The sequence below is a fragment of the Lampetra planeri genome, chromosome 5, assembly GCF_965212315.1.
Source record: "Lampetra planeri chromosome 5, kcLamPlan1.2.h2, whole genome shotgun sequence".
In the NCBI taxonomy this organism is placed as follows: Eukaryota; Metazoa; Chordata; class Hyperoartia; order Petromyzontiformes; family Petromyzontidae; genus Lampetra; species Lampetra planeri.
The window spans coordinates 18661596-18676568 of record NC_136111.1 but is presented as its reverse complement, the minus strand read 5'-3'; the positions used below and the strand labels follow the sequence as shown (position 1 = coordinate 18676568).

Below are 14973 nucleotides of genomic sequence, written 5' to 3'. Positions count from 1 at the left end.
TTTATGCACTGTCTTTGAAACTGATTGGTCCACACCAGAGACAGCTTTTCTTAGAGCCTAGTCTCATATGGTGTTCGACCAGATGACACCAAAAGGCGCCTTTTGGCGTCATCCTACAAGAGTATTGTTTTTTGTTTGCATTTGACTGCAAGTATTGTGGTTAATGTAAGCATGATTCCTTGCAAAAGGTGTCAGTTTTGTTGCCAGACAAAAGGGGGAAACCCCTATTAGTACTCATAAGTCGTCCAGATTACAAACTCATTTATTTTGTTGTCGCCTGTTTAGTTTTGTTGTCATTTCGTCCGCACCACCGATGAGCACGAAAAGAAATCCAACGTGTCGCACGCGTGTTCGCACGTGCGTCACGTGGAAGGGGAAGAGGAGGAGACGGCATTTGACATTTAAGCAAAAACAAACTCGGGACTCGAAGACAGAGAAAGAGAAAATGAAAATAGCGATCGCAGCTCGATAGGGGAGCTTTGTCTGTTTGTACGTGCCGGTGTGTACCCCGGTGTGTTCGTGTGTATGTTATGTGGTCCACTCAGTCTCAAATGAGTACCTGGTGCGCTGTGTAAACATCGCCACTAGGGAGACAAAGACGGCCGGGCGTGGTGCTGGCCGCCCACCCCCTCGTGTGCAATTTTCCGGCCTTCATCGGTGCTACTCGCTAGCAGCACTTGCCCCAACAGTCTGTTAAGGCTATATGGGGGATCTTTGCCTTTGTGTATATCCCTCTGTCTGTGTGTGTACGTGTTCCCCACTGTGTGTGTGTCTGTGTGTGTGTCTGTGTGTCTGTGTGTACCCCACTGTGTGTGTACCCCTGTGTGTGTCTGTGTGGGGAGCGGTAGTGTAGCGGTCAGCGCGCTGCGCTATGAACCCAATGCCCCGGGTTCGATTCCCGCTCACGGCCAACACCAGTGACGATTATCTGAACCGGTCCTGGGCCTCCCCTAGGTCGACTTAGCCTCAAATGAGTACCTGGTGCGTTGTGTAAACATCGCCACTGGGGAGACAAAGGCGGTCGGGCGTGGTGCTATCCACCCACTCCTTCGTGTACCGTTTCGGCCTTCATAGGTGCTCGCTAACAGCACTTGCCCCTACAGTCTATTAAGGCTATACGGGGGATCTTTATCTTTGTTGTATCTTTGTTGTGTCTTTGTTGTGTCTGTGTCTGTGTGTATGTGTACCCCTGTGTGTGTCTGTGTGTATGATGTGTACCCCACTGTGTGTGTGTCTGTGTGTGTCTGTGTGTGTCTGTGCGTGTCTGTGTGTACCCCACCGTGTGTGTGTGTGTATGTCTGTGTACCCCTGTGTGTGTATGTCTGTGTACCCCTGTGTGTGTGTATGTGTGTACTCCACTGTCTGTGTGTGTACACCTCTGTCTGTGTGTGTGTGTGATGGTAGGGCAACGGGGGTGGGTGTTGATGGGAGTGGGTGGTGGGGGCGGGGCTGCCTTGGCTTACCCCTCTTTCCCAGAAACCCTGGCAGTCTTACGGTAAACTTATTCAATCTCTCTCTACAAACAGTCTCTGCCCATCAAGAACACGTGGCCGGCACGCACCTCCCTCCCTCTCCCTGCCCTGTGCCCTATCTCATAGGTGCTCGCAAACTCCTAATCGCCACAGCAACCATGAGTGTTACTACTCCGTGTGCTGAACTAGTAACGAATTGGCGTTGTTTGTTGATGTGAAAAACATGACCAATTGACTGTCTCCGGTGGTGACGAATTTAACGACGCATTCATATTTACGCGAGCGAATGCAAAAACAACCCTCTCTCGTTTGGATATTGGTCGCGAAAGCCTACACGTTAAATAGTTGTTCCAATTGGCCTGAACTGCACTCGTGTTGAGGACTCGGTCATAGCAGACTGGTCGTTTGGATTGATCCATGCTGTGTTTAACCATCACAGCAACAACATCACTCACCCACCGACTCATCCACTAACTCACCCGCCCACTCATTCACCCACTCGCACACTCATTCACTCACACGTACGCACACTCAATCACTCATTCATCCATAGACTCACCCGCTCATCCGCTCACTCACTCGTCCACTCATCTCACTCACACACTCATTCACTCACACACTTACCCACACACACACTTACCCACACACTCATTCACTCACCCGCTCACACAGTCGTCCACTCTTTTACTCACTCACCCACCCACTCCACTCAATCACCCCCCACTCACCATGTTGCCGGTCACACCACCAAATGATCCTCATGGCGGTACCCCGGGGGTACCAAATAACACAAAATGGTCGAGGCAATTAAATATTCGATTCTGGGACACTATTTTTTTCCAGGGGTATACTTAATTCCGCGGCTACGGTACCAATCAATCCGAAATCAGTGCCACACTCCGCGATGTCGAAACGCCAAACATCAGCATTAAAAAACATCCGTTATCGAAAAATTCAACTTTGAATAGTTGCCATCGTGCACAGCTCGTCGAGATGAGTCGATTGCCGCATCGCCGACCATCGACAGACTAAGAATGACTGCATCACGGGCATCGTGCGAGAGCCGTGGTACTATGGTAGAATGGGGTAACGCCGTTAGGTACCGATCAGCGTTTGCACGTTGAAAAATGAGCATACCACCACCCCCACCACCATCATCACGCAAACTCCGTTGCGTCATCTTGCCAGCAGTGACGTTTGTCTGGCCATCGGACAAAGACGGTTCTGCGTCCGTCTGGAACGCTTCTTCCTTCCGATATTATGAAGCCACTGCGGGTAGCTGTGGCACTTTGAATCATCGTCATCCACACCGACAAACTCGTTTGTTTAGAGCTGCGCGTTGTGTTTAGTTTTTTGTCGTTCCCCCCGCACATCCTATGAACGCAACGCACACACGTCCACGACTTCTCTTCCTCCTGCGCTCATTCGGAATTCCCTCCTCCCAACCTCCGTCTTCTCTTCTCCCTTCCTCCCCGGCCCACCCCGTCGCACCCACCCACAAAAACAAAAACTTTGCTGAAGCCACCAAATGTATCAAATGTTGCCTCTCATGCCACGGGCTCGGCAGAAGCACGCGGCTCTTTGAGGGACTCGCCGGGTCCCTCGTGGCGTCGTTGATGTTTTCTTGTTCATGTTTTTGTTTTCTGTTTGTTGCCGTTGCACCCGATTCAAGAGCCGAATGGCTCGCAGGGCTACGCCTAATAAATGAACTTGAACTTGATTAGCAAGCGACCGCCACCGTCTCGCAGTCGCCACGTGCCATTGGGCGGCAACTTTGAAACAATTTGGAGATTCTCACTTCTTGTGACCGAATTCGAAAAAACAAAGAAAGACACGCGGCTCCTTTGCGTCATTTTCATTACCGACCAGACCCCGCCCTCCCCCCCCGGGTCTGAACATATTTCCGATAGTGCTGATTGTTGTTGGCCGCCTGATGTTCTTTGGAACTTTGAAACTAAGCTATCATTCTATATATATATACTCTTTGGTTCTTTCGGTAAAGTCACGTAGATAGGAAATTAATAGATCACGACGTTTCGATCGCACACAAGCGACCGTCTTCAGGTGAGAGAGAGAACGAGAGAAAGCTGCTGAGACACGAGCTCTTATGTAGGCCTGAGATGGTTCCAGCCTCATGGTAAGCGGGCGGGGCTAGAGATGGTTTGCCTGAGGCTGTGCAAGTGGCTGTTGTATTGTGAGCGATCAGCATGGCAATGCACGAGCTTCGTATGCCGCAGCATCGGCGACTGGGCGAGAAGGACATCCAGCCCGTCAATACAAAGACATCCAACCTAAACACGTTCCTGCGGAGGGAGCTGGTAGGAACGTTGGGTTGCTCGGTCAATGGCCAGGGTCAACGGCGGCGTGGTGTATTCCGCAAATATGGCCGACTGTGAGGGCGGGCACAAGCCGGCGTGAGTAGGTTAAACGTTGATAAGTACACCACGGGGTGAGCAGCCCCTTCCCACCCAGCCCCACCCCTCCCACCCAGCATCACCCTCCCCACCCACCCAGCCCCTTCCTCCCCACCCAGCTCCTCCATGCACGACGGACGGACAAAATGATCCCCTGTGGGCTGGTGTAACCAGGAGGTTACTACCAGTACACCGCAACTCAGAGAGTCGGCTAAAATCGCAGCAAGGATGGAAACATCACAGCAGGTTAAGACTTAACCTGGTTAATCGCGTCCTTCCAATGATTGCTCAATTTGTACCCATCTTCTCGGTTGAAGTTGTGTCCGTGTCTATATATCTGGATGGCTTCATGAACAAATCTCTGATGATAGCCAGTGGGTTTGTGCAGAGTACCTTCGTCTTGGAAAAATCAACGTCGTGTGTGCCCACGGCGTTAAAAACAATGATCCTCAATTTTATACCGCGCGAAACCGCGCTGAGCTTCTACGTCGTCGTAGTAGCTGTTCCTTCTTTTTCAGAAGCTACCTGGTCAGCACAAATGATGGCTCAACGAAGTGGCTTCACCATCATCATCAGCAGCAGCATGATCACGTGGCAACATCGGCGGAGTTTGACTTCTCTATTCGGGGGGGGGGGGGGGGGGGTGTTCGCTTTGTCCCTCGCATTAAGAATCGCGGGTGCATATCATTCATTTATTTTTCCATCTTAATTGTCAACTCCTGAAATGAAATCATACATTTGCCCAGTTTGGTGGGAATTGCCCCCCCCCCCTCCCCCCCGTGCCCCCCCCCCTCTCCCCCCCCCAAAAACTCCGCGTGGACATCTTATAGCAGGAGCTAAATACTGTGTTGGATTCGGTAAAACAGACACACAAAAAACCACAACTCAATGATTTCAAGAGCCGCAAATTCACTGTGGTGAACACTGGACGGTGCCCCCTTGCACACATAACGTCAGAGGAGCCGCAGGTGTTTCTTGCCGAGTCCTAACGTCGGACCGACCCATGAACAAGCTTCGATTAGAAACGATGCGGACCAGCCTGCAAGGACGCGCGTGGCCTCTGATGAGATGCGCACAAAAAGTTGCGTGTTTTTTTTTCTTCTGTTTGTCGTTGGCTCGTTTCCGACGGAGGGAGGAGATACGGCAAGGGGGCAGGGGCCGGGGTGGTGGCTGTTGGGCTGTGGGCAGGGGGGTGGTGGTGGTGGTGGTGGTAGGGGGGTGGGGAGTGGGGTGGGGGTGGTAGTGGGGGTGGTAGGGGGGTGGGAGTGGGGTGGGGGTGGTAGTGGGGGTGGTAGGGGGGTGGGAGTGGGGTGGTAGTGGGGTGGGAGTGGGGGTGGGAGGGGGCGTGGAAGGGGGGGTGGTAGTGGTAGGGGGTGGGGAGGGGGGGGTGGGAGTGGGGGGTGAGAGGGGAGTGGGAGGGGGGTGGGAGGGGGGGTGGGAGTGGGGGTGAGAGGGGAGTGGGAGGGGGGTGGGAGGGGGGGTGGGAGTGGGGGGGTGGGAGGGGGGGGAGTGGGAGGGGGGTGGAAGGGGGGTGGAAGTTGGGGTGGGTGTGGGGGGTGGGAGGCGTGGGAGTGGGGGTGGGAGGGGGGGTGGGAGTGGGGGGTTGGGGTTGGGGGTGGAGGTCGTCATCCGCTTATCTATTTTGTCAATCGCAGCGTCTCTCGCAACCCGGTGGCGTTCGAGAGGAGGGGGGTGGGGGGGTCATGCCAAATCGCTCATTGACATTCTCTTTTTACAGTCGTGGTGGAGCAAGGTTGGTGGAAATTCCACGTTCCCTACGGCGGGTAAGTCAGGATAGCCATCCATAGGGACAACCACTGTCGACTTGCCCACGCATTAAAACAAACAAACAACAACAACAACAAAAACCCTCAATTTATCGACCCTCGGAGGGAGGGATGGATGATGGTCGGTCAATCACCCCACCGTCCAGCCGCCAGGGTTTGACATCGCTAATCCGCCTGGCAAGTAGTTAGCGAGCAGCTATTAAAGCCGGCACCATGCCCGACCGCCTTTGTCTCCCCAGTGGGCGATGTTTACACGTCGCACCAAGAACTCATTTGAGGCTGCGTCGACCTAGGGGAGGCCCAGGCCCGGTACCAACACCCCGCCATTCGTCACGAAGTGACGGTGAAGTCACCACGACGCCTGTGCCAGGCTAGGTGCACTTTGAGGCCACGTGAAATGTCAAAGGCTCGCTGACAGGAGGTCTCGGGACAGACCCAGCAGGTGCCATGGGTTAGTTTACTGAAATAGCCGGAAGATGCACACCAGCTGTACCCCCTACTGTGCCAACTTGCTGTATTTTATCCGCCCGGCGCTCCGCTCGTTGTTGTGAGCGTCGCTCCTCCGCCCTCCGTTGTTGTTGGAGGGCGACTGCCTCCAACTGCCCAGTAGCGTCCTTCACGAGTCTCCTCCACAGAGGCCGATCTTGACACCGCTGGTACCAGTCATCGACAAGTCCACTCAGCTCCACATCCTCCCGTATCGCATCACTCCATCTCTTCTCCAGCCCGTGCCGTGCCCCGTTTAGCCCCCTCTATGCGGCCAAACAGAAGCTGCTTGGGCATGCGGTGGATGGGCATGCGGTGGCCGGGCATGCGGTGGATGGGCATGCGGTGGCTGGGCATGCGGTGACGCAGCCAACGGAGCCTTGCCTGCCGGAGGAGCTCACTGATGGGAATGTGTCCTGGTCTTTAAAGGATTTGTGAGCTCCTCACACAATCCAGCCTGGTTAAACCCAGGGTGGATTGTAAGCATGCCAGCCTGAATGTTTATAACTGGCGCAGGTGTTCCATTAGAGGGTCCGCGTTTCACAATCATCGAGAAGGAAGGGCATGACTGTGGCCGAGAAGACCCGAAACTTCGTGCGGAGTGACAGACCAGGTAGTTTCCACACAGCGTTACGCAGCCGATGAAAAGATTATGTCACCCGTACGATTCAGAATGAGACCTCTGCTGTCAAACCGGAGCTGGTCATAAGCACACTGCCCCGGGCATGGGAGACTCTCCACTCTCTCCACAACTGCTATCTCCCCAACAGACCTGGTCTTCACCTGATGACGGCTGCTTGCGTTGTGGCCGAAACGTCGTGAGAATTATTTTATTATGTTTTATTTTATTATTTGTATTGTTTCCATTCTACGTGACTTTACCGAAAGAACCAAGAAGAAAAGAAACTGCTCCATCACCAATGGGGAGCTGAGGGGTGGAGTGTGGCACAAAATACCCAGGCAGGTGCTTAGTTTTGGTGGAGCTGATGGTAAGATCCCACCTCTTAGTGGCACGCTCCAGCTTCAGCAGCAGCGCCTCCAACTCCTCCTCCGAGTGAGCAGCAATTACCAAATAATCGGCATACATAACGTGGTTGACCAATAGGGAGCCATCCTTCGACTGCACTCGGGCATCGTTGTATCTGTTTCAGATGTGAATTCATTCGGCAGATTCCGTTGAAGGCTACACGGGGGACCTTTGTCTTTGTCTTTGCTGCCGGCGCATGAATGGACGCGGGGCTGAGCGCGTCTCTCGACGCCGCCTCTTTGAGGCCGGATTAAGTTTCTCTCCCCCGTGACGTCAAAGGACTCGAGCAAGCACAGACCAAAAAATGTCAACATCATCCAAATCTCCTTCTCATCGACACCTCACCCCCCCCCATCCTTCTCACCCCCACCCTCACCCCCCACTACAATCTCCTTTTCATCGAAACCCCCCCCACCCACCACCACCACCTCCTGTACCCCACCGCTCCTCCGCCCCCCCACCCTTCCCCCCACCCTTCCCCCCACCGCAAGCGCTATGGGTCGTTTTGTTAGTCTATGGGTCTCTATGACGATGTGAGTCTACGGGTCTCTGTGTACATATCAGTTTACTCTTTGTCGTCTATAGATTGTATAAATGTACGTGAGTCTATGGGTCTGTATGTAAGTCTATGTGTCTCGATGACGGTGTGAGTCTATGGGGTTTCAGTGCGAGTCTATGGGTCTCTATGCAATTTTATGGGTCTCTGTGCGTAAGTCCTTGGATCATGTATGTATATGTGGGTCTATGGGTCTCAGTGTGAACCTATGATTATTTGTGTGAGTCTATGGGTCTCTATGACGATGTGAGTCTACGGGTCTCTGTGTACATATATTTTTTTTATCTATGTGCGTCGTCTATAGATTGTGTAAATGTACGTGAGTCTATGGGTTTTGTATGTAAGTCTATGTGTCTCGATGACGATGTGAGTCTATGGGGTCTCAGTGCGAGTCTATGGGTCTCTATGCAATTTTATGGGTCTCTGTGCGTAAGTCCTTGGATCATGTATGTATATGTGGGTCTATGGGTCTCAGTGTGAACCTATGATTATTTGTGTGAGTCTATGGGCCTCTATGACGATGTGAGTCTACGGGTCTCTGTGTACATATCCGTTTAATCTTTGTCGTCGTCTTTAGATCGTGTCAGTGTACGTGAGTCTATGGGTCTCTATGTAAGAATTTGTGTCTATGTGACCATGCGAGTTTGTGCAAGTCTATTTGGTCACTGTGTGTGTCAATGGGTGATTATGTAAGGGCAGTGAATGTGACTGGAACAGCGGCACAAACGTTCACGGAGACTCAGCCCATCATCCTTTCAGGGTCGATAAATAGAGTACCACTTTGTGGGGAAGCTAACAGTCGTCGTCATTTGCATGGAGAGAGTCGCACCCACCATGGGAATTTAGAATCCCCACCATTAGCTCCGCGTGGCTGTGGACAGCAGGATGAGTGCGGCATGGCTGAATCTTTGAGCATGAAATCACTCGAATGTTGACGTCTCCTTCCGTCTGCCACCGCACCTACTAAAGTTGGGGGGGGGGGGCGGGGAGGGAATTCTTGAAGAACCCCCTCGAGAGGATTTGAAGAGATTTTAAAAGTGGAGTTACTGGCGTTAGGTAGCACGCAAGCGCGCGCGCGTGTGCGAACATGGATTTGACTTTGTGATCCAGGAGGAGAAAGTTGAATTTGTCGTCAGGGAAAGCTCTCTCTCTGCCATTGTCTCGAGACACAGAGACACAGAGACCGCTCTCTCTCTCTGCCATTGTCTGAACTCAACGTCCCCCGTATAAGAGATGTCACAAGGAAGCAGCTCTGATTGTTATAATAAATATTTAATGTGTGCAATTTTCAAAGTTAAAATGTACGATATGACATTATGACTTAATCAATAATATATCGCATACACGTACGCACACACATACTCGTGTGTGTGTGTGTGTCTTGTGGATAAATAAACATAATTAAGTGGCGCTTTTTCTTGAAAAAATACAACGCACGTCACAACACAAATACCTTATGGGGTATGTATCTATATATGTGCGCGCGTTTTCGTGTTTATAAAATATGCACATGTACATGTGTGTGTGTACGTGCACGCGTTTGTGGATTTGCGTGCACCTGTTGGCGTGTCTCTGCATGTGGTCGCAAAAAACGGTGTGTTGCGGATCTGGTTTTGCACGCATGTAATTCGGTACGTGTGTTTATTTAGATGTACCCGTGTACGTGTGTGCGACTGTGAGTCTTGTCTGCGTGTGTCATTGTAAATTGAGGCGCGTGTGTGTATTTGTGCCGGGGCTGTGTGCACCTAGCCTGGCACGAGCGCCGTGGCAGGCGGTGGTTGTTGGTCATCGGCTGCGTCTGTGTGCGGATTATATACACGACGGTTACTTGGCGAGATTAAAATGACGACGATTAACGCCGTGTATTTGGTTGACGTCCTTGCATCCATATATTTTCTGCTGCCAAATTAACGTCTCTCGGGGAAAAACTTTGATGACATTTTTGTTGCATTTCAACATATTTTTTTTTCTTCCCTTCTGCACTGCAGGCGGTTGTCACGCGGGGTTATAGATCCGCCCCCGCCATAGGAATGTGGAACTTCCACCACTGGCTCAGGGCTGTAAACAGGAGATGGGTGTGCCCGGAGAATACCTGCTCAGAGAACGGACAAGAGGCAAAGATCCCCTGTATAGCCTTGCACAGACTGCTGGGGCAAGTGCTGTTAGCGAGCACCTATTGAGGCCGGCACGGCACACGTGGGGGCCAAAACCACGCCCGGCCGCCTTTGTCTCCCCAGTGTTGATAATATTTACACACCGCACTAGGTACTCATTTAAGGCCGAGTCGACCTAGGGGAGGGCCAGGACAAGTTCAAATATTGCCCACTGTTATTGGTCTTGAGCGGGAATGAGGAACTGGGTTGGCCTGGGCTCATAGCGTAGTGCTCGAACCACTACGCCACCGCTTCCCATAGAAGAGACAAAGACAAAGATCCCCCGTACAGCCTTAACACACTGTTGGGGCAAGTGCCGTTAGCGAGCAGCACACACACAAACACCCACACAAAGACAAAGATCCACCGGATAGCCTTTCGCAGACTGTTCGGAAAAGTGCTGTTAGCGAGCACCACACGCACACCCGCACACACCCGTACACACACACCCATACACCTACACACACACCCATACACCTACACACACACCCATACACCTAGACAAAGACAAAGACAAAGATCCCCCGTATAGCCTTAACAGACTGTAGGGGCAAGTGCTGTTAGCGAGCACCTATGAAGGCCGGAACGGTACACGAGGGGGTGGGTGGCCAGCACCACGCCCGACCGCCTTTGTCTCCCCAGTGGCGATGTTTACACACCGCACCAGGTACTCATTTAAGGCTGAGTCGACCTTGGGGAGGCCCAGGACCGGTTCAGATAATCGTCACTGGTGTTAGCCGTGAGCGGGAATCGAACCCGGGTCGCCAGGTTCATAGCGCAGCGCGCTAACCGCTACACTACCGCTCCCCACACCTAGACACACACCCATACACCTACACACACACCCATACACCTAGACACACACCCATACACCTACACACACACCCATACACCTACACACACACGCATACACCTACACACACACCCATACACCTACACACACACGCATACACCTACACACACACCCATACACCTACACACACACCCATACACCTACACACACACGCATACACCTACACACACACCCATACACCTAGACACACACCCATACACCTACACACACACGCACGTGTTGCCACATTTGACCCCACCGGACGCGACCTGCCCATCGATGGATCGACCGCCCGACCGTGCCGGACCAATTCACTCCGCTGGGTGGACGGAGGCGGTGGCAGTGGTGGTGGCGGAGATGGAGTCGGTAATTGTGGCGGTGGTGGCGGTGGTGGCGGTGTTGGCGGTGGTGGCGGTGTTGGTGGTTGCGGTGGTGGCGATGTTGGCGGTAGCGGTGGTGGTGGCGATGGTGGTGGTGGCGATAGAGTCGGTGATTGTGGCGGTGGTGGTGGTGTTGGCGGTTGCGGTGGTGGCGGCGGCGGTGGTGGTGGGGGTGGCTGGCGGAGAATTCAAGGAACGTCGTTTCAACCGGCCAGGGCGCCAGGACGTGGAATCGAACCGGCAACCTCTGGATCGCGAGTGACAGTGCGGTGATAACCGTAGCACCGCTATGGCAGCCACCCTATACCGTAACGCAATATATAAACTGTTACACATACATAAATACCCCTGCATATGATGCAGACAACGGAGTCAGAATTTGGTATCGCCGCGATTATATAGGCGCGCTTGCGTTGTGCTTTCGTAATTCTTGAACAGGAATTGGGGGAATTACTTTGATGTCAAAGAAGAGTTCTTAAGCAGAGATAGCGTACAACCGGAAGCAAGTAGCCCGACTCGAGAAACCGTAACGAATGCATCGCGCGCGAGTTGCCATGCCTGCTGGTGCCGTGTGACGCGGAGTTCTCGGGCAAACAGTTCGATCCCTCGCTCGCACACACACACACTCCCATACACCTACACACACACACACACTCTCCCATACACCTACACACACACACACTCCCATACACCTAGACACACACCCCCATACACCTACACACACACTCTCCATACACCTACACACACACACACTCCCATACACCTACACACACACACACATACACCTACACACACACTCTCCATACACCTACACACACACACACTCCCATACACCTACACACACACACACATACACCTACACACACACTCTCCATACACCTACACACACACACACTCTCCATACACCTACACACACACACACTCCCATACACCTACACACACACACACATACACCTACACACACACTCCCATACACCTACACACACACACTCCCATACACCTACACACACACACACTCCCATACACCTACACACACTCTCCCATACACCTACACACACTCTCCCATACACCTACACACACACACACTGCCATACACCTACACACACACACACTCCCATACACCTACACACACACTCCCATACACTTACACACACACTCCCATACACCTACACACACACACACACTCCCATACACCTCCACACACACACACACTCCCATACACCTACACACACCCCCATACACCTACACACACTGCCATACACCTACACACACACACTGCCATACACCTACACACACACACTGCCATACACCTACACACACACACTCCCATACACCTACACACACACTCCCATACACTTACACACACACACACACACTCCCATACACCTACACACACACACACTCCCATACACCTACACACACACACACTCCCATACACCGACACACACACACACTCCCATACACCTACACACACACTCCCATACACCTACACACACTCTCCCATACACCTACAAACACACACTCTCCCATACACCTACACACACACACTCTCCCATACACCTACAAACACGCACTCTCCCATACACCTACACACACACTCCCATACACCTACACACACACACACACCCTCATACACCTACACACACACACACACCCTCATACACCTACACACACACACACTCCCATACACACACACACACTCCCATACACACACACACACACACTCCGGATCTCCCCACATTCAGTTGGACTCCAGCTCCAGGTTTTACCCAGGTCACTGCTGCAGATGGCCCAGGTCAGGTTACTCCTGGCCATCTCTCCAGCCCGCTCTCACGAGTTAAATGAAATCAATGTTCAACTCTGTACTCTGTACGCGTTCAAGAGCAGAGTCGACTGCACATCCGGCTGCGGTGCCTGGGTTTGACTCCTGGCCAAGGTGCCTGAGGAGTGTTTGGGTTTGACTTCACGCCCAGCAAACGTGCGATGTTCATGTTTTGACTCTGGGTGGAAACATGCATGGGTTCGATTTCCAGTTGAGGTGCAGATTGTGAGTTTGGCTCAAGGTGTGGATCTGCGAACGGTGCACAGAAAGTTCAGATGCAGATCGCGGTCCGGATGCAGCAGTGTGAGTTCGAATCCAGATCCAGGGTCCTAATGCGGATCCGTGTCTTGGGAGCAGCAGCGTGAATTCAAATCCAGATCCAGATCACTCACCAGATCTGGATCTCGAACGCAGCGGCGTGAATTCGAATCCTGATCCAGGGTCCCTATGCGGATCCGGATCTTGGGTGCAGCAGCTTGAATTCGAATCCAAATCTAGGTCATTAACCAATTCCGGGTCTTGAATGGAGCAGCGCGAATTCAAATCCAGATTCTGAGTTCTTCGCCGCATCTGGGTCTTGGATGCAGCAGCGTGCGGCTTCGACTGTCAGCGGACTTCCGGCGCCGCAAATCCCATGATCCGATCCTCGAGTTCAGATGCCAACTCCGGGTCTTGTTCTTCGACGCAGCTCGCGACTCCGACTCCTCTGGGGGCGATGAGAGGCAGCGCCACTTCCACCGTGGGTGGGGTGTGGGCTGGTGCAACGGCCAGTGCGCCGCGCCATGAACCCGGTTATGACCCGAGTTCGATTCCCGCTCACGGCCACCAGCACCGGAGCCTGGGCCTCCTCCCCTAGGGTCGACTCAGCCTCAAAAGAGCACCCGGTGCGACGTGGGTAAAACAAACGTCGCCACTGCGGGAGACGACGGCGGCCGGGCGTGGTGCTGGCCGCCCACCACCCCGTCGTGGGCCGCAGCGCCGGTGGCCTTCATTCGGCGTCTGTTAACGGGATACGCGGGGGATCTTTGTCTTTGGGGTGTGGGTGGGGTTGTACGTCTGGACGGGTACCTCCGGCGGGATAGCCGCCCCGCCCCATCCCATCGCGCCCCGTCAACCCCCCGCCCCTCTCTGCCCCCGCGGCTCCTGCGGCTCACACCTGCGACGGGTATCTCTCGAGGAAGTCCCGCAGCGGCGCGGGCAGCGGCAGCTCGGCGAGGCGCTCGCCGGGCACGGCGCGGTGGATGGCGCGGCGGCACGCGTGCTGCATGGACGGCGGCGCCCCGGCGTGGCGGGGCAGCGGGCGGGACAGCAGCAGCGGCAGGCGCGTGCCGTCGTCGTGCGTCACGCAGTAGCGTGGCCCCGCCGGCGCCCCGTCGCGGCGCCGGTGCCGGCGGTCGCCGTCGTCGCCGCCGCCGCCGCCCCCCGCCGGCCCGGTCGAACCGGCGCGATTCGCCCATGTAGTGCTCGATGAGCTCCATGAGGCTGGCGAAGCGCGGCGCCGCGTGCGCCGCCTCCTGCACCGTGTCGAGGGCGAAGGCGCCGGCGCGGAAATGTACGCGCACGCTGGTGGGGCCCCGCTCCGTCACGGCGCTCAGCGAGAAGAAGTGGGCCCCGTGGCGGCTGTCGCGCACCAGGAAGGTGCCCACCGGCTTGCCGAGCAGCGCCGCCGCCGCCTCGGCGCTGGACAGGTGGCCCCAGTAGAAGCCGCTCTCCTCCAGCATGCGGTGGCTGCGCTGCACCGCGCAGAAGTCCTCCAGGCACGGGAAGGTGTGGAAGCGAGTCCGCACCCCGTCGCCACCGGCGCTACCGCCGCCGTCGCCGCCGCCGCCGCCGGTGCCGCCGCGGTTGCCGCGGCCGTTGCCGACGTTACCATTGCCGTTGGCGACGCCGCGATCGTCGCCGTTCCCCGTCGACGCCTGCCCCCCCCCGCCGCCGCCGGTCGCGTTTCAACTTTTCGGGTTCGGCGCCGGTGGCGGCGGTGTCGGTCACCGGGCGCCCCGCGCCCAGCGCCATCGGCTGCGGCGCTGCCGCTGGCCGTGGTGGC

At 54.6% G+C, this 14973-nt stretch overlaps 1 protein-coding gene and 1 long non-coding RNA gene across 2 annotated transcripts; both read right to left on the bottom strand.

Annotated features, from left to right (window-relative positions):
* Nucleotides 1–8995: 8995 nt before the first annotated feature.
* Nucleotides 8996–12354, bottom strand: LOC144719083 (uncharacterized). Its single transcript, XR_013585528.1, has 3 exons — nt 12084–12354; nt 10709–12039; nt 8996–10392 (listed from the first exon to the last, which is right to left on the bottom strand). It is a non-coding gene; the product is annotated as an uncharacterized LOC144719083 (long non-coding RNA).
* A 1687-nt stretch (nt 12355–14041) lies between these two features.
* LOC144719082 (suppressor of cytokine signaling 1-like) lies at nt 14042–14736 on the bottom strand. Its single transcript, XM_078594896.1, is given in 2 exon segments — nt 14042–14255; nt 14257–14736. Coding segments are annotated over 2 exon segments (570 nt in total). The 5' UTR covers nt 14651–14736; the 3' UTR covers nt 14042–14079.
* Nucleotides 14737–14973: the final 237 nt, after the last annotated feature.